Source organism: Neofelis nebulosa, chromosome 10 (genome assembly GCF_028018385.1).
Source record: "Neofelis nebulosa isolate mNeoNeb1 chromosome 10, mNeoNeb1.pri, whole genome shotgun sequence".
Classification (NCBI taxonomy): domain Eukaryota; kingdom Metazoa; phylum Chordata; class Mammalia; order Carnivora; family Felidae; genus Neofelis; species Neofelis nebulosa.
The window spans coordinates 38,708,804-38,733,762 of record NC_080791.1 but is presented as its reverse complement, the minus strand read 5'-3'; the positions used below and the strand labels follow the sequence as shown (position 1 = coordinate 38,733,762).

At 42.2% G+C, this 24,959-nt stretch overlaps 2 protein-coding genes across 4 annotated transcripts in view; both read left to right on the top strand.

Annotated features, from left to right (window-relative positions):
• Positions 1-7,394, top strand: part of LOC131487116 (lysine-specific demethylase 4D-like) — a 34,384-nt gene extending 26,990 nt beyond the window's left edge. For all 3 annotated transcript variants that reach the window (XM_058687414.1, XM_058687415.1, XM_058687413.1), the window contains one exon: positions 4,899-7,394. In XM_058687414.1, coding sequence (XP_058543397.1) covers positions 5,243-6,820 — 1,578 coding nt within the window. In that variant the 5' untranslated portion in view covers positions 4,899-5,242 and the 3' untranslated portion in view covers positions 6,821-7,394. The remainder of the gene's footprint in view (positions 1-4,898) is intronic.
• A 1,154-nt stretch (positions 7,395-8,548) lies between these two features.
• On the top strand, positions 8,549-23,391 carry LOC131486546 (lysine-specific demethylase 4D-like). Its single transcript, XM_058686471.1, has 2 exons — positions 8,549-8,611; positions 20,714-23,391. Exons 1-2 carry the CDS (start codon positions 8,549-8,551, stop codon positions 22,715-22,717), a joined length of 2,067 nt encoding a protein of 688 aa, XP_058542454.1. The 3' UTR covers positions 22,718-23,391.
• The last annotated feature ends 1,568 nt before the right edge of the window (positions 23,392-24,959 follow it).

Genomic DNA, 24,959 nt, shown 5'->3' with positions numbered 1-24,959 from the left:
TTGAAGAGGGCATCTTTTGGGATGAGCACTGGGTGTTGTATGGAAACCAATTTGACAATAAATTTCATATATTAAAAAAAAAATAAATGCTTGGTAGAATCTACCTATAAAGCCATCTGGTTCTGGACTTTTGTCTTTTGGAAGTTTTTTGATTACTGATTTAATTTCATTGCTATTAATTGGTATGTTCCAATTTTCTATTTCTTTCTGATTCAGTTTTGGAAGATTATATATTTCTAAGAATTTATCCATTTTCTTCTAGGTTGTCCAGTTTGTTGGCATATAGTTTTTCATACTATTGTCTTATAATACTTTTCACTTCTGGGGTGTCAGTTGTTATTTCACCTCCTTTATTTCTGATTTTAATTATTGGAGTCCTCTCTCTTTTTTCTTGATGAGTCTGGCTAAAGGTTTTATCAATTTTGTTTATCTTATCCTGGTTTCATTGTGCTATTCAGTTTATTTTTTTAGTCTCTGTTTCATTTATTTCTGCTCTAATCTTTACTATTTCCTTTTTTCCATTGGCTTTGGGCTTTGTTTGTTTTTCTTTTTCTAGCTTCTTTAGGTCTAAGGTTAGGTTGTTTGTTTGAGATTTTTCTTGTTTCTTTAGGTAGGCCTGTATTGCTATAAACTTCCCTCTTAGGACAGCTTTTGCTGAATCCTAAAAATTTGGGGCCATTGTGTTTTCATTATTTGTCTCCATGTAGTTTTTCATTTTTTATTTTTTACTTTTTTAATGTTTATTTTTGAGAGAAAGAGAGTGAGAGAGCAAGTGAGGGGCAGAGAGAGACAGAGACAGAATACAAAGCAGGCTCCAGGCTCCGAGCTGTCAGTACGGAGCCCAATGCGGGGCTTGAACTCACAAACTGTGAGATCATGACCTGAACTGAAGTCAGACACTTAACCAACTGAGCCACTCAGGATCCCCTGTCTCCATGTATTTTTTGATATCCTCTTTGATTTCTTGGTTGAGCCATTTATTGTTTAATATTATGTTATTTAACCTTCATGTATTTTAATTCTTTCCAGATTTTCTTGATTTCTAGTTTCATACTGTTGTGGTCAGAAAAGATGCATGATATGATTACAACTTTTTAAAATTTATTGAGACTTGTTTTGTGGCCTAATGTGATCTCTTCTGGAGAATTTCCATATGCACTTGAAAAGAATGTGTATTCCACTGTTTCAGGATAGAATGCTCTGAATATATCTGTTAGATGTATCTGGCCCAATGTGTCATTCAAAGCCACTCTTTCCTTGTTGATTTTCTGTCTGGATGATCCATCCATTGATATAAGTGGGCATTAAAGTCCCCTACTATTATTGTATTAGTGTCAATTTCTTCCTTTATGTCAATCAATAGTTGTTTTATGTACTTAGTTGCTCCCATATTGGGTGTATATTTACAGTTGTTATAGCTTCTTGTTGGATTGTTCCTTTTGTCATTATGTAGTATCCTTCTTTGTCTCTTATTATAGACTTTGTTTTAAAGTATATTTTGTCCAATGTAAATATTGCTACCACAGCTTTCTTTCCACTTCCATTTGCATGGTAAATGTTTTTCCATCCCTTCACTTTCAATCTGCATGTGTCTAGATCTGAAGTGAGTCTCTTGTAGCAGCATATAGATGGGTCTTGCTTTTTTATCCATTTAGTCACCCTATGTGTTTTAGTTAGAGCATTCAGTTCATTTACATTTAAAGTAATTATGATAGTTATGTACTTATTGCCATTTTGCTACTTATTTTACGTTTGGTTTTGTAGTTCTTCTCTGTTCCTTCTTTCCTTGTTCTGTTCCCTTGTGGTTTGACGGCTTGATATGATTGGTTTCCTTTCTCTTTATTTTTTATGTATCTATTACAGGTTTTGATTTTTGGTTACCATTAGGTTCAGATGTAACATCTTATGCATATAGCAGTCTATATCAGGTCATTTACGTTTGAACTCATTATAAAATTTTTATTCCCCCACCCCATGTTTTATGTATAAGATGTCATGCTTTATATCCTTTTATTTTGTGAATCCCTTGACTGATTTTTATAGATTTTGTTGATTTTACTGCTTTTGTGGTTTAGCCTCCATTATGGTTTTATAAATGATTAATCTACTACTTTATTATATGTTTGCATTTGCCTATGAAAATTTTTCCTTTCATAATTTTCTTATTCCTGATTATGGCATTTTCTTTCCACTCAAAGAATTCCCTTTAATGTTTCTCATAAGGCTGCTTTAGTGGTGATGAGCCCTCTAACTTTTGTTTGTCTGGGAAACTCTTTGTCTCTCCTTTTATTCTGAATGATAATAAAGCTGAGCAGAGTATTCTTAATTGCAGGTTTCTTTCTTTCAGTACTTTGAATATATCTTGCCACTCTCTTCTGGCCTGCAAAGTTTCTGCTGAAAAATTAGCTGATAGCCTTATGGGGTTTTCCTTGCATGTAACTCTTCTCTGGCTGCTTTTAAAATTCTCTCTTTATCACTACATTTTGCCATTTTAATTATTATGTGTCTTGGTGTGGACCTCTTTGGGTTAATTTTGTTAGGGACTCTCCGTGCTTCCTGGATCTAGATGTCTGTTCCCTTCCCCAGATTAGGGATGTTTTCACTTATTCAAATTAATTTTCTGCCCCATTCTGTCTCTCTCTTTTTCTGAGATCCCCATAATGTCACCAAGTTTCCTTAACTGATTCTCATGTTTTATTATGCTTGTTTTTTCTATTCAACTTGATTGCTTACCATTACCCTGTCTTCCAAGTGCTAGTCTGTTCTTCCACCTCCTCTAATCTGCTATCGATTTCTTCCAGTGTATTTTTTATTTCAGTTATTGAGTTCTTTATCTCAGATTGGTTCTTTTTTATATTTTCTCTCTTTGTTTAAGGTTTTACTGAGTCCATAAGTATGTTTTATGACCATTACTTTGAATTTTTATCAGGCATATTGCTTATCTCAGTTTCATTTAGTTCTCTTGCTATGGTTTTGTCCTGTTCTCTTTTTGAACATATTCATCTGTCTTCTTATTTTGTCAAGCTCTCAGTGTCTGTTTCTATGTATTAGGAAAGTCAGCTATGTCTCCTGATCTTGGAAAGTTGAGGCTCTATAAAGAAGAGGTCCTTAGGTGCCTTACAGCACAATGCCCCCTGTTCACCAGAACCAAGCACTTCAGAGATGTATACTATGTGGGCTGCATGCACCCCCCATTATGGCTGAGCTGCACTTAAAGTCTATTTTTTGATAAACATATGGAAATTTGTGAAAATCATCATAGCTTGATGAATTATCACAATTAGCTCTTCTGATAGCTGTGTAACCAGCCCTAGGTTAAGAACAAGAGTATTAATATTTCTTCAGAGGTTTCCTTATGCCCCACTCACAATCTCTCTCTTTCTCAAAGGTAACTACTACTCTGACATCTAATATAGCTAACTTTGCCTCATTTTTATCTTTTCTTTAAGTTTTTTTATTTGTTTTGAGGAAGAAAGAGAGAGAGCAAGTGGGGGAGGGCCAGAGAGAGAGGGAGAAAGAGAATCGCAAGCAGGCTCCACACTGACAGCACAGAGTCTGATGTGGGGCTCAAACTCATGAACTGTGAGATCATGACCTGAGCTGAAACCAAGAGTTGGATGGTTAACTGGCTGAGCCACTCAGGTGCCCCTCATTTTTATCTTTATAAAAATGGAATCATGGATTATGTTGCTCAGTATGATGTTTATAGAATTATTTTTTATGTTTCTATGTGGTTTTGTTTATCGTCATTCTATATTATATTCAATTGTATGAATATACCATAATGTTCATCCATTCAACAGTTGATGGGTATTTAGGTTGTTTCCAGTATTTGGCTACTAGAAGTAATTTTGTTATGAACATTCTCAGAGGTACCTTTTAGTGCAGAGTCATGCATGTTACCTAGGCATGTTTCCTCATGTATGCACATGTATGCGTTCAATTTTACACATGCATATGCTCAGTTTTATTAGTAAATACTATCCAAATAGTTTTCCAAGGTGAGTGTAATGATTTCCATTATCTTTATTAGAGTGTGAAATTCCCATTGTTCCACATCCACACCACCTCTTGTTTTATCATCTTATAAAATTTTAGCCTTTTATGTGGTATATATAAAAAATGGAATACTACTCAGCAACAAAAAAGAATGAAATCTTGCCATTTGCAACAACATGGATGGAACTGGAGTGCATTATGCTAAGTGAAATAAGTCAGTCAGAGAAAGACAGATATCATATGTTTTCACTCATATGTGGAAGTTGAGAAACTTAACAGAAGACTGGGGGAAGGGAAAGAAAAAATATATATAGTTATGAAGAGGGAGGAAAACCATAAGAGACTTTTAAATACAGAAAATAAACAGGGTGAAAGGGGGTGGGGGTGGGAGTGTGGGAAAAATGGGTGATGGGCATTGAGGAGAGCACTCATTGGGATGAGCACTGGGTGTTTTATGTAAGTGATGAATCATGGGAATCTACTCCCAAGAGCACACCGTATGCCCTGTATGTCAGCTAACTTGACAATAAGTTATATAAAAAAATAAAAATAAATAAATAAAAATAAAATAAAATTTTAGCCCTTTGGGTGCCTGGGTGGCTCAGTTGGTTAAGCATCTGACTCTTGGTTTCAGCTCAGGTCATGATCTCACAGTCAGTTCATGGGATCAAGCCCCGTGTCTGGCTCTGCTCGGACAGAGTGGAGCCTGCTTGGGATTCTCTCTCTCTCCCTCTCTCTTTGCCCCTCCCACTCCCCCCGTCAAAATAAATAAATAAACTTAAAAAAATTTTTAGCCATTTTTTGAGCGTTCAATAATGTTCCATGGTGGTATTTTATCTGTAACTCTCTAATACTTTTCCTACATTAACTTTCAAAATTTTTGTATTGTTTTCTTTTAGGCTTTGTCTAAACACTGCCCTGAAGACACTACCTTTAGGATACCCACCGAAGACTGAGTGATTCAACAAACCTCAAGAGGACCGAACCAGGTGCCAACAGAAGAGCATCCCAGAATTGCAGGCACAGCCACCCTCATTTCTGGGCGAATATTCTACCACGAGTGCTGTTCCCTGATGAATCAGCAAGCCTAACAAACATTATCCTTTAATTTGCATAGTAATAGTAGTCCACCGGTGTTTCCAGCTGACACAGACACTCAAATTCATTTTTGAAAAAGTAGCATTTTCCAGCATCCTCAAATATCCAGAAAATATCTAAAAAGTTTGGGCTTTGGTGCTTATTAATGAAAACCATGAAGTCTAAGGCCAACTTTGCTCAGAACCCAAATTGTACCGTAATGATATTTCATCCAACCAAAGAAGAATTTAATGACTTTGATAAATACATTGCATACATGGAATCCGAAGGCGCACACCGCGCAGGCCTGGCCAAGGTGATTCCCCCCAAGGAATGGAAAGCCAGGCAGACCTATGACGATATCAGTGACATCTTAATAGCAACTCCCCTCCAGCAGGTGGTCTCCGGGCGGGCAGGTGTGTTTACTCAATACCATAAAAAGAAGAAAGCCATGACAGTGGCGGAGTATCGCCAACTGGCAAACAGCGGAAAGTATCGGACTCCGCCACACTCGGATTTTGAGGATTTGGAGCGAAAGTATTGGAAAACCCGCCTGTACGATTCTCCGATTTATGGCGCTGACATCAGCGGCTCCTTGTTTGCGGAAAACACTCGACAGTGGAACCTTGGCCACCTGGGAACCATCCAGGACCTGCTGGAGCAGGAGTGCGGCGTGGTCATCGAGGGCGTCAACACGCCCTACCTGTACTTTGGCATGTGGAAGACCACCTTCGCCTGGCACACGGAGGACATGGACCTTTACAGCATCAACTACCTGCACTTCGGGGAGCCCAAAACCTGGTACGCGGTGCCCCCGGAGCACGGCCGGCGCCTGGAGCGCCTGGCCACCGAGCTGTTCCCGGGCAGTGCCCGCGCCTGTGACGCCTTCCTGCGGCACAAGGTGGCTCTCATCTCGCCCACGGTCCTCAAGGACAACGGGATCCCCTTCAATCGGATCACTCAGGAGGCTGGCGAGTTCATGGTGACGTTTCCCTATGGCTACCACTCTGGCTTCAACCACGGCTTCAACTGCGCAGAAGCCATCAACTTCGCCACCCCGCGATGGATCGATTATGGCAAAGTGGCGTCTCAGTGCAGCTGCGGGGAGGCCAGGGTCACCTTCTCCATGGACGCCTTCGTGCGCATCCTGCAGCCTGAGCGCTATGAGCTGTGGAAGCGCGGGCAGGACCGGGCTGTTGTGGACCACACGGAGCCCACCTCGCCAGACAAGGGGGAGCTCAGCGCCTGGAGGGAGGCCCAAGCTCCCCGGAGAGCCTTGCTGGGCCTGAGGCACCTCCCACCCCGCCGGGCCACGTGCACCCCTCGGCCTGTGGCCGCTAGTGGTGGGACTGGCCGTCGCACCCCGATGTGCCTGGCCTCCCCACGCTCCTTGCCGGCCCAGAGTTCTTCCTCTGGTGCCCAGTCTGGGCTTGTCCCCGCCTGCACTTCCCAGGAGGCTGGCCCCACCCGACCACCGACCCCGATTCCCTCTGCCCGAGATGTTCATCCCTCAATGGGCAGATGTGGTCCTGGTCGTCGTCCTCGGGAACAAGGGGCCCGGGGGCCCAGCATCCAGGCCCGGGCCAAGAGGCGTCTCTCGGTGGGAACAACGCACACAGCCCAGTACCCTGAGGCTCTGCCCGGTCCTGTGGATGAACCCTCAGTGGACAACCCTGTACCACTGAGCCCTGGACTCCAGCAACCTGCGGAGGCTTCTGGGTACAGTTGTGCCCTTTTCCCCTAAGCCCAGGGGATAATGTTGTAACCTACTGCTCTTGTGTGTGGAGGCTCCTTGAGACCCACCACATTTACATCAGAGCTTTGGGCCAGCCTGCAGGTTCCTGGTCTTCAGAGGCCAGTGATGTTGCCACTGATGCGTTGAGTCCATGTTCTTTACCATGTTCGCCATAGTTTGTTCTTCCTGCCAGACTCTGGAGTGTCTTTCGACACTGCTAATTCCTGTGTTGCCAACTGAGGTTTCGTCCACTAGACACTCTTGTGTCTCTGTAAGCTAGGTCCTGCTGAGGTCATGAGAGCATAATCTTCCCCAGACTCCTCTGGGCCAATGCTTCTGGGTTTTGATTCTCCTCCAATCTCCCTGACTTTTCTCCAACCCTACCCCTTCCCCCCTTTCTTGCAAAACAAGGCCGTTTTGACCAAATGGGTCAGTAGAGACTCAGAACATAATTTATGATCTTTCTGAGTCTTGGATGTATTCAAAATGTGTTATGGCCAGTATTTGTTCACAAATGTATTAAAGGTAACCACAATGTTAAAATCTAAAATTTGTTTCTAATAAATATTGTGCATTCAAATAATTGAGGGGTTGAGGTTATTCTTTTCTGCACTTTTCTTGGTAATTATATCAGAACATTTCAAGCAAGGCTGATTTTTGTTGGCTGGCTGCATTGCGTGATGTTGATGAGGAAGCAATTTGGCAGGTGGTTATTGGGTATGAGCTGACCGGGTGGGTGAGGGGATTTGGCTTGCAGCCCTATCTTAAGGGTGACTTGGTGGAAGTCACCTGGTACTTTTCTGGGCAGTAGGACCCCAGCTGCTGGGAGGTGAGCATGCAGGGGACCAAAGTGCCCCATCCCAAGACCTTCTCCCCAAGTCTGCACTGCGTTTTCAATACTTTGCATGGCCCATTCATTGACTCATCCCAGGAGACATGTGCACAAAGAAATGGACAAGGGAATTCTACTTGTTAACATGTGCTGTGAAGACAGGAAAGGGGTGGGATGCTGGAACACACTGGGCAGGGCTGGCCTAGGTTGGAGGAATCACGGAGAGTTTCATTGAGCAGGAGACCTCTGCCAAGACCCAACTAACAAAAAGGAAGCTGCATCCAGAGCTGATTTCCACTTAGAGGAAACAGTAAGTGGAATAGACCCAACATGGAACTTCTGTTTTCTCAGGAATAGAGAGGAAGCTCATTTGTGTCTGGGCATAGAGAGGAAGAAAGAGAGAGGCAAGGTGTAGGATATGAGGCCCTTGTAGCTCTTGTAAAGTATCAGGGTTTTTTTCACCTTGACAGGAGAAGGCATTGGAAGTTTGACACAGCCCTTGACATGCTGGGATTTATGGATTTAAGCAGCGAACTGAGTTGTGGTGTGACGATGTGGGGGCAGGAGTAGTTAGAAAGTCCAAACAATAGTAGTGTTGAGAGTCAATGGTTATTTCGATGTCAGAATTGAAAATACACACAAGTGGAACAACTCAGAATCAGTCTTGGAAATTGCAAGTGAGGGTTGGGTACAGAAGGAAACATTTCAGAGAAGCAAAGCGCCTCTTCCCTCCCTCCAGCTCTCCCCTAAGAACATCACGAAAGCTCTGGCATTGGAAGCCCCACGTACCTCCGAAGGCAAGAGTAACGAAAACATAGTTTTGGGTGGGAATTCTGATGCAGGAATGTGTGTCTCATTCTACACCATGCAGCTGGGCACCTTGGTCTTTCCTAACGTGACCGGAGATGGAAGTAGACTCTGGAATGCTGGGCTTGGGAAGCCGAGCTCAGGGACACCTGGTACAGCGGGTGACGGGAGGGGGGGGGGGGGTGGAAGCCCCGGATGGAAGTGGACTGGGAGCGTCTGGAAGAGAGCAGCCCTAGAGAGCAACTGGACCCACAGCATATCTTTTTTTTTTTTTTTTTAATTTTTTTAACATTTATTTATTTTTCAGACAGAGAGAGACAGAGCATGAATAGGGGAGGGTCAGAGAGAGGGAGACACAGAATCTGAAACAGGCTCCAGGCTCTGAGCTGTCAGCACAGAGCCCGACGCGGGGCTCGAACTCACGGACCATGAGATCATGACCTGAGCTGAAGCCGGCCGCTCAACCGACTGAGCCACCCAGGTGCCCCCCACAGCATATCTTACATGAGCAACGAAGACACTTCGGTGTAACGCGTTACTGAGAGCTTGAGGGGGTTTTTTTTGGTCCTTCGATTGAGATCAGTTGTGGATACAGCAGTGTAGGGGAATGCAAGAATTCTGAAAATTTCAAGGGCACCCCCTGGCTCATGTTCCTATTTTAAATGTTAGGAATTGAGATTCTCATTATGTTTCAGGAATCTTACAAACTCTTCCCTGGCAGATAGATGTCCCGGGCAGCTTAGCATAAGCTCAAAAAAGGGTTGGGTCTTAAAGGGGAAGAAACAAAGCTGATTTCCAGAAAATATCGTTCCCATTGGCATTCCTCTGTTTTCAGCCAGTTATTTTCACATATTTGTTTTAATTTGCCTTGCTCAATAAGGACAGGAAATATTAAGAATGTTGTTCAGCGTACTCAAACTTTTCTAAGCTTTTTAATGTTTGTTTGTTTGTTTGTTTGTTTGAGAGAGAGAGCAAGAGAAGAGAAGGGGCAGAGAGTGAGAGAGAGAATCTCAAGCAGGGTCAAAGCTGTCGGTGCAGAGCAGACACAGGACTCGATCTTATGAACCATGAGATCATGACCTGAGCCAAAATAAACAGACTGACACTCAACTGACCGAACCACCCAAGTGCCCCTAAACTAGTCTTCTTGAAAGGACTGGGAGCCGAGGGTGGTATTGAAGGGGCTTCTGCAAGCAGTTTTATTCACAATCCTATTTCATTTCGTGGCGACACCCTCAGTGTAGACACTCAGTGTTGACTACTCTTCTCAGTAAAAGACACCCATTTCCAGCTGTCTCTCATGTCCACTAAGGTTTTCCTATGCTCAATCTTGGTAAAGCAAGGGGCATTTATCATAACAATTATATAAATTGCCACTTTTGTTCTCACTGCCATGATCTCTTCTAGACATTTCTTAACCTGTGAGAGAGAACAATGGTGAATTCAGTGTATATTCAAGTTTATAGGCAAAAGTATATGCGGCCACAGGTAATATGGTGTGCGTGGTCTTATCAACTTATCCCATTACGTTTTATTTTTTATTTTTTTTAATGTTTATTCATTTTTGAGAGACAGAGGCAGAGCACGAGCGGGCGAGGGGCAGAGAGAGAGGGAGACATGGAATTCAAAGCAGGCTCCAGGCTCTGAGCTGTCAGCACAGAGCCCGATGTGGGGCTCAAACCCACAGACTGCAAGATCATGACCTGAGCTGAAGTCAGATGTTTAACCCACTGAGCCACCCAGGCACGCCCCGTTAGGTTTTAAAAATTCAATATTACATTTACAAGCTCTGAAGACATTGCTGTATATAGGTCTTAGTCCAACAAATTAAACGAGATCTGTTGTCAATTTTTATCTTATTCACTCCCCTTCTGATGGATAACAGGATTATTTCCAAATCTTTGTGAATTCGAACGCTTTCCTGAACAGCTTTGTATAAAGAAATAGAAATACTATGTTGTATTTAAAGATCATTTTCAACTTTCCTAGAACAGTCAGATTGGCTTCCAATTTATATCTCCACTAGCAGTGAGGGAGTTCTAGCTTCTCTATATTTTGGCCCATTCTTAAAAATCACATGCTTTTATGCCTCCTAATATAAATGAGTAAAAACTAGAATCTCATTGTGTTTGCCTGATTGCTAGGAACTCTGCACATATTTTCATATTAGCCATTTAGATATAATTTGTTAATATTGCCTAATCTGAGGTTTTGCCCTCTTTTGGGGGCTAGGGGATTGTTTTGTTTTGTTTTTTGTAGTTTTTTGTTTGTTTGTTTTTTGCCTTTGTAGAGGTTTTGTGATATTCAGGATACTAATTCATTGTGGGTTTGGTGGTTTGTTTGTTTGTTTGTTTCGGCATGATGAAAATCTCCTAGAGTGTAAGTTTTAATTATTTTTATATCATTGAATTAGGGTTCTAAAGGTAAACTGAACCAATAGAATATATAGAGATACATATAAGAGGAGCTCTTATTATAGGAATTGGTTCACATGGTTGCAGAGGCCAAGAAATCCAGTGATTTTCTAGATTAATGTTCTGCAAGCCTGACAACCAGAAATATGGTGATGTAACTCAGCATGAGTCCAATGGCCTGAGAATCTGGGAGCCAATGGTAGAAGTCTGAGTCTGGGTCCCATCACACTTAAAAGTAAAAAAAAAAACCAGTGAGGGCCTCTGGGTGGCTCATTTGGTTAAGCATCTAACTCCTGACTTCTGCTCAGGTCGTGATCTCGCTGTGCTGAGAAGGAGCCCTATGTCTGGCTCTTTGCCGACAGCACGGAGCCTGCTGGGAATTGTCTCTTTCTCTCTCTCTCTCTCTGTTCCCTCTGTTCATGCTCCACTTTTATCTCAAAACAAATTAAAAAATGTTAAAAAATTAAAAAAAAAATTTACCAGCAAAAGATGGGTTTATTCTGGAAAAGGAGAATCACAGGGTGAGACAAAAAAGCTGGGGCAAAACTGTACGCGAGTCTGGGGAACAAAGGACAGATATGCTTTTTTAAGGAGACCAGGGGTAAGTTAGGAAGGCTCTTTTAAATTAAATGTCCACTGCAGTGAAGTGGGAGTTTCAAATGTGCTGGTTTTTCATTGGCTGAGCTGTTGCCCGAGATGAGGAAAGCACCTCTTTCTCCAGCTATTATCCAGTAATAGCCACCTGCAAGATCAAGTCCACATAAGGTTGAGTCTGCCTCTTCCTGTTGGGTCCGAAATTGACATGAGAGCTCCCCCTGCCAAAAGCTCCCAGCTCCACTTTGGTGAGGTTCTCCACTACCAATTTTCACAGGCCAAACACCTGGGAACCAGAGGCCCTACGTCTGATGTCGCAGGGCAGGCAAAGACGCTGTGTCAGCTCAAACCGAGAGGCTGCATTGACCTTTCTTCTTCTTTCATTCCGTTCCAGCACTTGATGACTTGGATCAGCTCACCTGTATGGCTGAAAGTGATCTTTACTCGGTTTACTGATGCAAATGCTAATCTCTTCCTGAGACACCCGCGCAGACACACCCAGGAATAATTTCTTTAGCAGCTACTGTGGGCAGCTCTGAGCCCAATCAAGTCCCTGCATAAAACTAACCATCAGAGTCATTACATTGGAATGAGTTAAGTATATCAGACATTGCCACCATGGTGCTTTTGGTTCTTTAAGGCCTTTTTTTCCACCCTGAGTTCAAAAAGACAAATTCTTCAGTATGTTTTCTGTTAGTCGTCAAGCTCTGTTTTGAATCTTCAGCCTGCAATCCACCTCAAATTTATGTAAGTGGTGTGAGGTAGAGCTCTACTATTTTTTTTTTTTTCTCTCAAAAATAGTCCAGGGGCGCCTGGGTGGCTCAGTCGGTTGAGTGTCTGACTTCGGCTCAGGTCACGATCTCGCGGTCCGTGAGTTCGAGCCCCGCGTCGGGCTCTGGGCTGATGGCTCAGAGCCTGGAGCCTACTTCCAATTCTGTGTCTCCCTCTCTCTCTGCCCCTCCCCCGTTCATGCTCTGTCTCTCTCTGTCCCAAAAATAAATAATAATAAAAAAAAACATTGAAAAAAAATAAATAAACGTTAAAAAAAAATTAAAAAAAAAAATAGTCCATTCTCCCCCACCCCCAGTTTGGTGTTCCGTCCCCATTATATAGAGATTCCCAGTTACACAGTATGCGTGTCTGGCCTCATCTATCTCCTCTACAGATGTGTTTGTTCGTTGCAACTCAACCATCACAGCTTCATAGTGGAGAAGTCAGCCTTCTTTGTCCTCCTTTCAAGGAATAATCTCGGAGATTCTTTGAATATCTGACTACCACTTGCTAGATCTGTAACCTTAAGAAGTTTGCCTAATGTCTCCTTGACTCAGTTTCCTCACCCGGCCAACATGAGGATAAGGAGGAGGACTTCCCTGGAAGGGTCGTTATGAAAATTAAACCAATAATTCTAGGAGCGCCTGGGTGGCTCAGTCAGTTAAGCTTCTGAGTGGCTTATGTCATGATCTCACGGTTTGTGGGTTTGAGCCCCGCGTCAGGCTCTGTGCTGACAGCTCAGAGCCTGGGACCTGCTTCAGATTCTGTGTCTCCTCCTCCCCTACTCGTGCTCTGTCTCTCTCTGTATTTCAAAAATAAATAAATGTTAAAAAAATGAATTATTCTATGCAGACTATTTTGAACATGTCTGGTATTGGTACTCTCCCTATGCATTAGCTAGCTACTTTTTAATAATATATGTCCTATTAGTTGTAAAGAGGGACTTCTCTTCATCAAAAGATATGAAAGAGAGCGTGAAAAGGCAAATCAGGGAGAGGAAACAGATACTATATTACTCATATCCAATGCAGAGAGAATATCCAGAATATATAAAGAACTACTTCAAAGAAAGACTGACAACCCAGCAGAAAAATGGAGAAAATGCTTGATTAGGCACTTAACCAAAGAGCATATCCAATTGGACAATATACTAAAGAAAAAAATCTCTCACCCTCTTTAGTGATCCCCTGGGAAACGCAAATCATAATGGGATACTCCTGCACGGCCATCTGATTAGCTAAAATAAGAAGGCTGATAAATCATCGAAGGTTTGCAAAAGTGAGGAACCACAAGCACCCTCATATGCAGCTAGTGAGTGTGTAAATTGGTAAAAACTCTCCAAAAACAGTTTGGCAGGACAAAGTTTGAATTTACGTTCTGTGACCAAGAAAGTGAGTTTTAGGTCTGAATGCACGTGTGTGCTCCAATGAACGTGTGTGAGAGTTTTCAGAGCAACACTGTAAGAGGTCAAGGGTGGAGGCGACCCAGAGGCCCCTCGACAGTTTAAACGTTTATATGGCTGAACCCATGACTGCCCTGAAACAGAACAGAGTCCAGCGATGGGCGACAACATCAAAATGATCAAAAAAATACACAGAAGGGTACATTAAGGCACACAAAGTAGGATTGTATCGATACGAATAAGGTTAAATAAAGTTTTCAAAAATGGGCACAATTTTAATTTTATGTTGTTTACCAAAATTGCTACGCCCAGTGTCAGGATAGGATTAGTGTCAAAGGCAGTTGGGGCTGTAATACCAGAGGGGACGGACAAGTCACGTTCCTGGGTGTCTGGTGAGGTTTTATTTTCTTGACCTGGGTGGTGCTTGCTCTATAGTTATTTGTTAACAGAACATATAAGCTTTATACATTTCTGTAAGCACATAGTTCATGGTTTTAAAACGTTAAAAGGAAAACCCCCCTGCTTCCTGTTCTAAAACTATTAAGACCTATAGTGATTCATGAAATCATTTGATTTGTGTTGTGTTTTGTAGACTGTTTGAAAAATCTAGATTATATTTCTAATATTTTTCATTTGAATATCACTTATTGGTGTCTTCTCTTGTTTATGTTATTTTATTATACTTAGTAATACTTTCCTTTTTTAGAACAGTTTTAGATTTCTGAAAACTCGAGCAGGTAGTTCAAAGAGTTCCCATTCCTCCCAACCCCTCCCACTCCCATTTCCCCCTAGTATTAATGGCTTCATTTCGATGACACATTAGTTCAATGAATGAGTGAATACCAATGTTATTTACTAGAACTTCCTTGTTTTTCACAAAAATACTTATATAGAACCTTGACAATTTTGGGGAGTAGCAGTCAGTTATATTGCAGGTTGCCCCTCTGTTGGAATTCGTCTTTATTTATGATTACCCTTGGAGGAAGATTACAGAGTTACAGTGCCATTTTTGTCACACCATATCAAGGGCAGATACTATCAACATAAGTTATGACTCTCGGTGTTGACTTGGCTGAAACCATGTTCATTTCACGATCTCCATTGTAAAATGACTACCCCCACCCCACTTGCCACTCTGTACTCCTGAAGGCAGTCAGTATTCACAGCCTGCACGCAGGCAGCAGAGTGTTACTCTCACCTCCTTTAGAGTGGAGTATATGCAATGTATCTGGAATCTTCTGCAGGACAGATTTATTGGTCCTTCTCAATTTGTTAATCATTTATATCAGTGTGGACTCATAGATATTCATCTTTGAGTTGTCATTGAATAGCACTTTCATTATTTTGTTGGCCAGATTGTTTGAGTTCTGGCCGTTAGGAGCTCTTTCCTGTGGTTCCTGTGCCCCTTTGCGGTGACTCTCAATGTCTTTATTGGTGTAATGGGTCCTTAATTTCAAGATTTGAAGAAGCTCCAGGCTCAGGTCATCCGTTTCCTGTCCCAGTCCTAGTAACTTCTTTTCCTTCATCAGATTTGCCACTTTTTTTTTTTTTTAATTTTTCCCTAAAAGTATTTGTTTTCTGGGACACCTGGGTGGCTCAGTGAGCTGTGTCCTACCCTTGATTTTGGCTCAGGTCGTGATCTCATTGTTCCCGAAATCCAGCCCCTTTTGAGACTCTGTGCTGACAACATGAGCCTGCTTGGAAGTCTCTCTCTGCCCCTCTCCACTCACACTTCCTTTCTCTTCTCTTTCTCAAAATAAATAAATAAACATCTTAAAAGTATCAGTTTTCTGTTTTATTAATCATCTTTATTTTTGCAGGTGTTCATTTTCCCCTTCATTTATTTATCATGGTATCATTATTCTGATTTTTTTTTCCTTTTCTCTTGCATAATACCGCTTTGTTTTTCACTGAGTTGAACATACAAATCAATAGCATTTTATATGGATATTATTGTAGGCGTTATGTGGCTTCTAATTTTCAAATAAATATAGTTGTGTTCAGTTTTTTATTGCTGACTTTCAATTTTCTTTCACTGTGGTCAAGATTATGCTCAATATGTTGGCTCCATGGAAATGTTATTGCTATTTATTTTGTGGTCTTATATCAGTAATATTTTAAAAGTTTCATTATTTTTGAGGCAAAGAGAGAGAGGCAGAGAGAGAGAGGGAGAGAGAGAGAATCCCAAACAGGCTCCTTGCTGTCAGCACAAAGCCCACCAGTGGGGCTCACATTCACAAAACCGTCAGATCATGACCTGAGCCAAAATCAAGAGTGGGTGCTTAACTGACTAAGCCACCCAGGTAACCCTTATATCAGTAAATTTTTATAAGTATTTTATATGTATTCAAAAGCATTTTCTGTTGTTATTCTTTGTGTGTGTGCTTTACTTCCCAGTGCTGTGTGGTTAGGCACATAAAGTACATCACTGTTACATTTTCCTAGTGAGTGTTTCTCTTTGATAACTCTAAACTTTCTTGTATCCTATAAATATATTTGATGTTAATTACAGGTATCTTTTGTTTAATGTTTGCATAGTTTGACTTTCCCACTCTCCATTTTCAGCCTCTTAGTTTGCTTTGTTTAAAGATTGGTTTAAAAAAAACCAAACAAACAAGAGATTACACAAAGTCGGATGATTACTTAAGACCCCAGCCCCAGGATTCCGTTAGATGGGCACTGATACAATTAAAATCAGCTACTGGCCAGGTATAAAGCCAGAGCCATCAGGACGTGAGCTGCATTTGGACGTGAGCTGCTAAGAGTACGAGGTCTCTCCAGGCCCTGGAGTACCTTCAGCTGGAATCAGGATTTTCTTGGTGGAAGGTAGGTCGCTTTATTTGTGCTATTTGCTCTTGTGAGCAAGAGTTATTTTTCTGTTACAAGTTTAAGTTGCTGACTGTAGTTTTATATATATTTACATTTGAGAAATACACATTGGGACCTCATTTCCTTGGGTTAAAAGAAGGCAGTAAAAACAGTTTTATTTTTAGGGGTTCTTGGGTAGCTTAGTGGGTTAAGCGTCTGACTCTTGGTTTCAGCTCAAGTCACAACCTCAAGGTTCATGAGATTCAGACCTGCGTCGGGCTCTGCACTGATGGCTTGGGATTCTCTTTCTTTCTCTTTCTCTCAAAATGAATAAATAAACTTAAAAAAAACCCAGTCTTACTTTTAAACTGTGTTTTCAGACTTGTGGAGTTAATATTCTTCTTAATAACTTCTTGGTAAAAATCATAGATTTTCAGGAAAAAGCCCTGCATTCAGCAGGCTGGTATCCAGTGGAATTAAGACGGCTTCAAGAACTGGCTACTGGTTTCTAGAATTGGACTACTACCCCTGCATTAACTAGTTGCAGAATGCTATAGATATTTCTCTATGCTAACCTGTGTCTGGAAACTTTGTGGAACCCATCAGTTTTAATAATTTGTCTTTTAATGCAACATGATTAGGTTTTAATTAGACTGCTTCAAGTGTTTACCCATTAAGGTTGAGAACATCCGGTGTAAACTTAACATGAGCATTTATGTTCTGTATTTTGTTGTTTACATAAATCTTTGCTTCTATCATGGCACTTCTTTCCCTTTTTAAAAAAATATGCATTAAAATAATAAAATAGGTGTTGAGTTATTTCAAATATTTTTCTGCATGCCATCAGATGATAATTGTTCCATTTGATTGGTGAAGGTATTCAGTAATACTGGTAGAGTTTTTAAACCATCCTTGCAATACTTTATCATGATGTGAGTGTTTTGGTTTTTTTTTTAATGCCATTTCTGGTAAAAATGGGATAAAATTTTATTGGAGACTTTTGCAACTTTTACCCTCAATAATGTTGGCCCTAAAGAGCGCTTATCCATTGTCAGTCCCTCTAGGTTTAGCTCCCAGGTTATGCTGGTAGCCTCACAAACAAACTGAATATCATAGTCTAGAAAATTTGTATGAGGCAAGAGTTAGAATCCACTTGTAAAATGGCGTATTAGGTTTTTATGGGTCATACTTAAACAACTTGTTTTATTTTTATTAAGTTTATTAGTATATATAAGTATTCTAGTTTTTTCTTGCACCCATCTAGGATATTTGCACTTTTGAGAAAATTGTCCATTTTTAGTTTTCAAAGTTAGTAGCGCCAAGTTATTTATAAAATTGAATTATAATTTAAAAATTCTCTACTAGATGTTCTGCTGTATGTCCTCTTATCAAAATGTGGGCTATTTGTATTTTTCATGCTCACGTGTTTTCACTTCTAATTGTCTTTATTAGAATCAGGTTTTGGTTTTGGTGATCACTTCTACTTAAGTTTATTTGTTTATTTTGAGAGACAGAGAGACAGAGAGAATCCCAGGTAGGCTCCAAGCTGTCGGTGTGGAGCCCGATGCAGAGCTCGGTCTCATGAATCACGGAATCATAACCTGAGCAGAAACAGCATAGGATGCCTAACCCACAAAGCCCTTGGTGATCATTTCTATTGGGTAAAATGTTTCATTCGAAATTGTTTGAGCTCATATCTTTGTTTTCCTTTCCTTAATTTACCTTTGAGGTTAATTCACCCAGGGCTTCACTCATTTATTTACAAACTTGCTCCATTATTCTTGGTTCGGTTAGATGTTTCTCTTTTTTCTGTCTCATGCTTTGCCCTCAATTCCTTTTTTTTTTTAATCTTAACTTTACTGAGGTATAATTGACATTAAGAGTTGTGAAATACTGAAAATGAACATTGTGGTGATTTGATGTATGTACACACATTGTAAGAGGATTTGCCCGTCGAGATGATTAATACAACAATCAGATCACATATTTACTTTTTTTAAATGTATTTTTTGGTGAGAACGTTGAAGTTCTATTCTCATAAAATTTCAATTCTACAGCACAGTTTTATGAACTAGAGTCACCATGGTTTACATTAGATCCTCAGAAATTAGTCATCTTATACCTGAAATTTTGTAGCTTTTTACCAACCTCCCCCTATTTTTCTCACCCCCAACCCCCGGGAACCGCTATTACATTCTGTTTCTGTAAGTTTCACTCTTTTTTTTTTTTTTCTTAATTTGTTGATTCCACACATAAGTGATACCATGCAGTATTTGTCTTTCTCTATCTGGTTTATTTCACTTAGCATAATGCCTTGAGGTCTATGTTGTCCCCAAAGCCAGATTTGCATCTTTCTCAGGACTGAATGGTATACCCTTGTGTGTGTGTGTGTTTGTGTGTGTGTGTGTGTATCACATCACATCTTCTTTTTTTTAATAGCGAGGTTGAGAGTTATTTTTAATTAAAGATTAATGAACATATAGTATTATACTGGTTTCAGATGTACATTATAATGACTGAACAATCCTTTTTTAAAAGAAGTTTATTGTCAAATTGGCTTACATACAACACCCAGTCCTCATCCCAACAAGTGCCCTCCTCAATGCCCATCACCACTTGCCCCTCTCCCCCACCCCCCATCAACCCTCAGTTTGTTCTGTGTATTTAAGAGTCTCTTATGGTTTGCCTCCTTCCCTCTCTGTAACTTCTTTCCCCTCTACCCTTCCCCCATACGTTATGTTTCTCAAGATCCACATATGAGTGAAAACATATGATATCTGTGTTTCTCTGACTGACTTATTTCATTTAGCATAATACCCTCCAGTTCCATCCACATTGCTGCAAATGGCATGATTTTATTCTTTCTCATTGCCAAGTAGTATTCCATTGTGTATATAAACCGCGATTTCTTTATCCATTCATCAGCTGATGGACATTTAGGCTCTTTCCATAATTTGGCTATTGTTGAAGGTGCTGCTATAAACATTGGGGTACAAGTGCCCCTCTGCATCAGCACTCCTGTATCCCTTGGGTAAATTCCTAGCAGTGCTGTTGCTGGGTCATAGGATAGTTCTATTTTTAATTTTTTGAGGAACCTCCACACTGTTTTCCAGAGTGGCTGCACCAGTTCGCTTTCCCACCAAGAGTGCAAGAGGGTTCCTGTTTTTCCACATCCTCGTCAGCATCTAGAGTCTCCTGATTTACTTATTTTAGCCAATGACTCAACAATTCTATGCGTTACTTAGTACTCATCATGGTAAGTGTGCTCTTTAATCCCCATCACCTATTTCACCCATCTCCCTACTCACCTCCCTTCTGGAGACCACCAGTTTGTTCTCTGTATTTAGGAGTCTGGTTTTTTGTATATCTCTTTTTCCTTTGCTTGTTTATGTGTTTTGTTTCTTAAATTCCACATGTGAGTGACATCATATGGTATCTGTCTTTGACTTATTTCATTTTACCACAGTTCACTCACTAGGTCCATACACATTGTTGGAAATGGCAGGATCTCCTTCTTTCTTACGGCTGAGTAATATTCCATTGTATATATACCACTTCTTCCTTATCCATTCATTAATGGATATGCACTGGGGTGCGTCCATATCTTGCTATTGTGAATAACGCTGCAGGAAGCATGGGGTACAGACATATCTTCGATACTGTTTTCAGGTTCCTTCAGGTATATACCAGGAAGTGGATTGCTAGATATCATATGGTAGCTCTATTGAATTTTTTGAGGATCCTCCATACTATTTTCCATAGTGGCTACATCAGTTTACATTCCTACCAACAGTGCAGTTTTTGCACTGAAATTCCAATTTGAAGTTAACGTCGCTAGACCGATTTTGTTTATTTTGATGCTACGTTAGTATTTCTTTTGTCATTCCTTTATTTTCAAATATTTTGTGCTCTTTCCTTTAGATTTAGCCTTCAAACTTTCTCGAAGAGGCTCTCTGCTCCAGTGAGGTGAGGCGCCGCGCATGCACTGAGGCAGGTGCATCAGGAGAAGCCTCAGAGACGCGCGGCTCCAACTGAGGAAGCCTCAGAACCGCAGGCTGAGCCAGGACTTGGTGCAGAGGGCGTGTGCCACTAAGAAACACTCTATTTCCTTCCAGCACGAGATGCTGCCCAGAGTGGCATCCCCCACCCCGTGAACAGGCAAGCCTGGAAGAGATATCACTTCATTTGTTTAAAATTTCAAGTCCCAACTACTGCCTCACTCACATGACACAGCTTTTTTTTTTTTTTTTTTTTTTTAAATAAAGAAAGACTAGAGAAGGTATTATATTACCCCCCTGCTTCCTCGGGTATCTAAAACATACCTGAGACCCCAGGAGTCAGTTACTTATTACATTGCAGCCATGAAGCAGCCTAAGAACCCAAGTTACACAATCATGACCTTTCACCCAACCACGGAAGAATTTAAAGATTTCCTCAGATATATTGTGTACATGGAATCCAAAGGGGCACACCGCGCAGGCCTGGCCAAGGTGATTCCCCCCAAGGAATGGAAAGCCAGGCAGACCTATGACGGTATCAGTGACATCTTAATAGCAACTCCCCTCCAGCAGGTGGTCTCCGGGCGGGCAGGTGTGTTTACTCAATACCATAAAAAGAAGAAAGCCATGACAGTGGCGGAGTATCGCCAACTGGCAAACAGCGGAAAGTATCGGACTCCGCCACACTCGGATTTTGAGGATTTGGAGCGAAAGTATTGGAAAACCCGCCTGTACGATTCTCCGATTTATGGCGCTGACATCAGCGGCTCCTTGTTTGCGGAAAACACTCAACAGTGGAACCTTGGCCACCTGGGAACCATCCAGGACCTGCTGGAGCAGGAGTGCGGCGTGGTCATCGAGGGCGTCAACACGCCCTACCTGTACTTTGGCATGTGGAAGACCACCTTCGCCTGGCACACGGAGGACATGGACCTTTACAGCATCAACTACCTGCACTTCGGGGAGCCCAAAACCTGGTACGCGGTGCCCCCGGAGCACGGCCGGCGCCTGGAGTGCCTGGCCACCGAGCTGTTCCCGGGCAGTGCCCGCGCCTGTGACGCCTTCCTGCGGCACAAGGTGGCTCTCATCTCGCCCACGGTCCTCAAGGACAACGGGATCCCCTTCAATCGGATCACTCAGGAGGCTGGCGAGTTCATGGTGACGTTTCCCTATGGCTACCACTCTGGCTTCAACCACGGCTTCAACTGCGCAGAAGCCATCAACTTCGCCACCCCGCGATGGATCGATTATGGCAAAGTGGCGTCTCAGTGCAGCTGCGGGGAGGCCAGGGTCACCTTCTCCATGGACGCCTTCGTGCGCATCCTGCAGCCTGAGCGCTATGAGCTGTGGAAGCGCGGGCAGGACCGGGCTGTTGTGGACCACACGGAGCCCACCTCGCCAGACAAGGGGGAGCTCAGCGCCTGGAGGGAGGCCCAAGCTCCCCGGAGAGCCCTGCTGGGCCTGAGGCACCTCCCACCCCGCCGGGCCACGCGCACCCCTCGGCCTGTGGCCGCTAGTGGTGGGACTGGCCGTCGCACCCCGATGTGCCTGGCCTCCCCACGCTCCTTGCCGGCCCAGAGTTCTTCCTCTGGTGCCCAGTCTGGGCTTGTCCCCGCCTGCACTTCCCAGGAGGCTGGCCCCACCCGACCACCGACCCCGATTCCCTCTGCCCGAGATGTTCATCCCTCAATGGGCAGATGTGGTCCTGGTCGTCGTCCTCGGGAACAAGGGGCCCGGGGGCCCAGCATCCAGGCCCGGGCCAAGAGGCGTCTCTCGGTGGGAACAACGCACACAGCCCAGTACCCTGAGGCTCTGCCCCTCCCTATGAATGGACTCTTCATGGTCAATCCTGAACCACTGAGCCCTGGACACCAGTTTTATGCTGAAGCTTCTGGGTGCTGTTGTGGCCCTGATCTTCAACCCTTAGGGCCTCCATTGGATCCTGAGAATGCGATGCACCCTGGCCCTTGCGTGCTATCCCTGGACAACATCACAATCAACTTCTCTGACAATGTCCCACTGACTTGCCCCAATGTCACTGGGACTCGGAGAAGATTCCCCAAGGACTCTGATGGGGATTGCAAGGCCCCTGTGAACCTCTCTGAGGTTGTAATGATAGACCACACTTATGCCTCTATGAATCTGACCCCAGCTCCAGTTGCCAGACCTTTCTGCACCCCTGACCGTGATCCTCTGGGTTCAAGTGTGAGGCAGTCGCCCTCTTTGAGCCCTGGGATGTGTTCACCACCCATGGAAGATCTCCAGCCTTTGAGCTCATGACTATTGAAGATTTTGCCCAGTATGGCTGTATCTGACCCTCAACCCCAGGAACCACAGAAGCTCTCAGGCCCACAATAATTCTGTGCTGGGCCTGTCCCAGAGGTGCTTTATTTTGTAGAAAAGACGCATCCCCAAAGATGCCAGCTTCCACTGGACATGCTACATGCCACTGCTCATGTTGAAACTAGACCTAATTGAGTCTGTCAGCCAATTCTGCCTCAGGGATCTTTGTAACTTTATTTTCTTAAAGTTGCATCTGCAAAGCAAGGAAAGTCTAAAATCCTTAACATATCTTTTTAGTATCAAGATTATTTATGAGATACCTTCTTAAAAACAAGACAACAGGTCCTAAATGGAGTGTCTTATGCTAAACGCCGTGTCACTAAACAGAGACTTAATTTGTATTTAAATGGAGAAATGGAGGTTTAATCCAGTTAATCAGGAATCGTCTGATCAGTACCAGTTAGGTTATCTGCTGATAGACTCCTTCCATCCTCTAAAGGAATGTAACCCCCATAATCAACTCAATTTTTTTTTTTGCCTAGTATAATTTCCTTCTTCCTCTTCCTTTCTGCCTATAAAAGTCTTTCATTTTGGAGCTCCTTTCTATTGGCCAGATCGGATGCTGCCTGATCCGAATTGATTTTTTCTCAAATAAACTTTTACAATTTTTACTATGCCTCCAGTTTTCTTTGAACAGTCTGAAACAAGAGTGTCTAGAATAGTTAATAGTGAAAGAACAAGCAAAACAATACCAAGTAAAATACAAACAGAAAGTAGGGGTCATGGATCTTTCTATCAGACAGATTAGACTCAAGGGCAAAAGGTACACAGAAAGGCTTTTTATGATGCCTATGGCTAAATTTCACCCAGAAAATACAGCAGTCATGAATATCCATGCAACTTTGACAAAGTATAAATTACTTTCTAGATGAACGGTAAATTTAAAAACATAGCTTAAAAAAAAGTTGAGAGAATCTCATTAAAATACGAGAATTTAAGTTACCATATTTATAATTTATAATAATAATAATAATAATAATAATTTATAATAATAGACATTTGGTCTTCATCCCTGCCTCTGGTATAGAGCTCTTAAAACCCTTGGAATCTCCTAAGAAATACGAGTGATAAGGTGTCTTTTGTTGTGTTAATGATGCAATTTTTGGAAAGTCCCAAGTCATCTTAATGTGACTGACCAGAGGAATCAACCTTCTGAATGGATGGTTGGCACTTTCACTCCCACCCCCTTGACCTCCAAGGGAGGGGAAGAGAAAGTGGAGGGTGAGTCAATCGCCAATGGCCAATGATTTAACCATTCAGGCTTATGTAACGAAGCCTCCCTAAAAGCCTGAGCAGAGTGGGTTTGGAGAGCTCCTGAGTCCGTGAACACCTTGGGGTGCTGGGAGAGCCGTGCGCCTGGAGAGGGCCAGGAAACTCTGCACACGTTCCCTCTACCTTGCCCTGTGCATCTTTTCCATCCGGCTCTTTCTGAGCCCTATCCTTTCATAAAAAATGGAGATCTAGTAAGTAAAATGTTTTCTGAGTTCTGTTAGCCATTCTAGTGAATTAGTCAAACTGAAGAAAGGGGTTGAGGCAGCCTCTGATTTACAGCCAGTTGGTCAGAAGTATAGGCAAGTACGGGGTGGGGTGCAGGGGTTGGGGGTGAGGGAGCGTGACAGTCTTGACCCTTTAACCTGTAGGGTCTGACACTATCTCCAGGTAGATAGTTTCAGAAATGAGCTGAATTCTCAGACATGGTAGTGTTCTGAGCATTGGTGGTGGTGCTGGTGTGGAGAAACTGGAACACATATTGTAATTGGATGTTCAGGACCCCTTACTTAGTGCAAGACAGAAAAAATGGACAAACTTGATGATGTTGAAAACTTAACATTAACAATAAAGGCAGACTTATGAACCTGGTAATAGACAATACTTGCTTTTGTGAAGTGCCAATGGATCAGTCGCAAAAACTGACATATATTAGTGTGAAAAAAATCAATAAATTCCCTAAACAAAGGAAAAAATCAAACAGCAATTATCATGCAATAAAACTAGAAATTAATTTAAAAAAATTTTTTAATGTTTATTTATTTTTGAAAGAGAGAGAGACAGAGCATGAGTGGGGTAGGAGCAGAAAGAGAGGGAGACACAGAATTGGAAAGAGGCTCCAGGCTCTGAGCCATCAGCCCAGAGCCTGACGTGGGGCTTGAACTCACAAACCGTGAGATCATGACCTGAG

Excerpts from the sequence above, each read along its gene's own strand:
- LOC131486546 (XM_058686471.1), top strand. The coding sequence starts at position 8,549 with ATGGAAGTAGACTCTGGAATGCTGGGCTTGGGAAGCCGAGCTCAGGGA. Across the intron at positions 8,612-20,713 it reads AGGGACACCTGGTACAGCGG|AGAAGGTATTATATTACCCC; the intron begins GTGACGGGAGGG and ends AAGAAAGACTAG.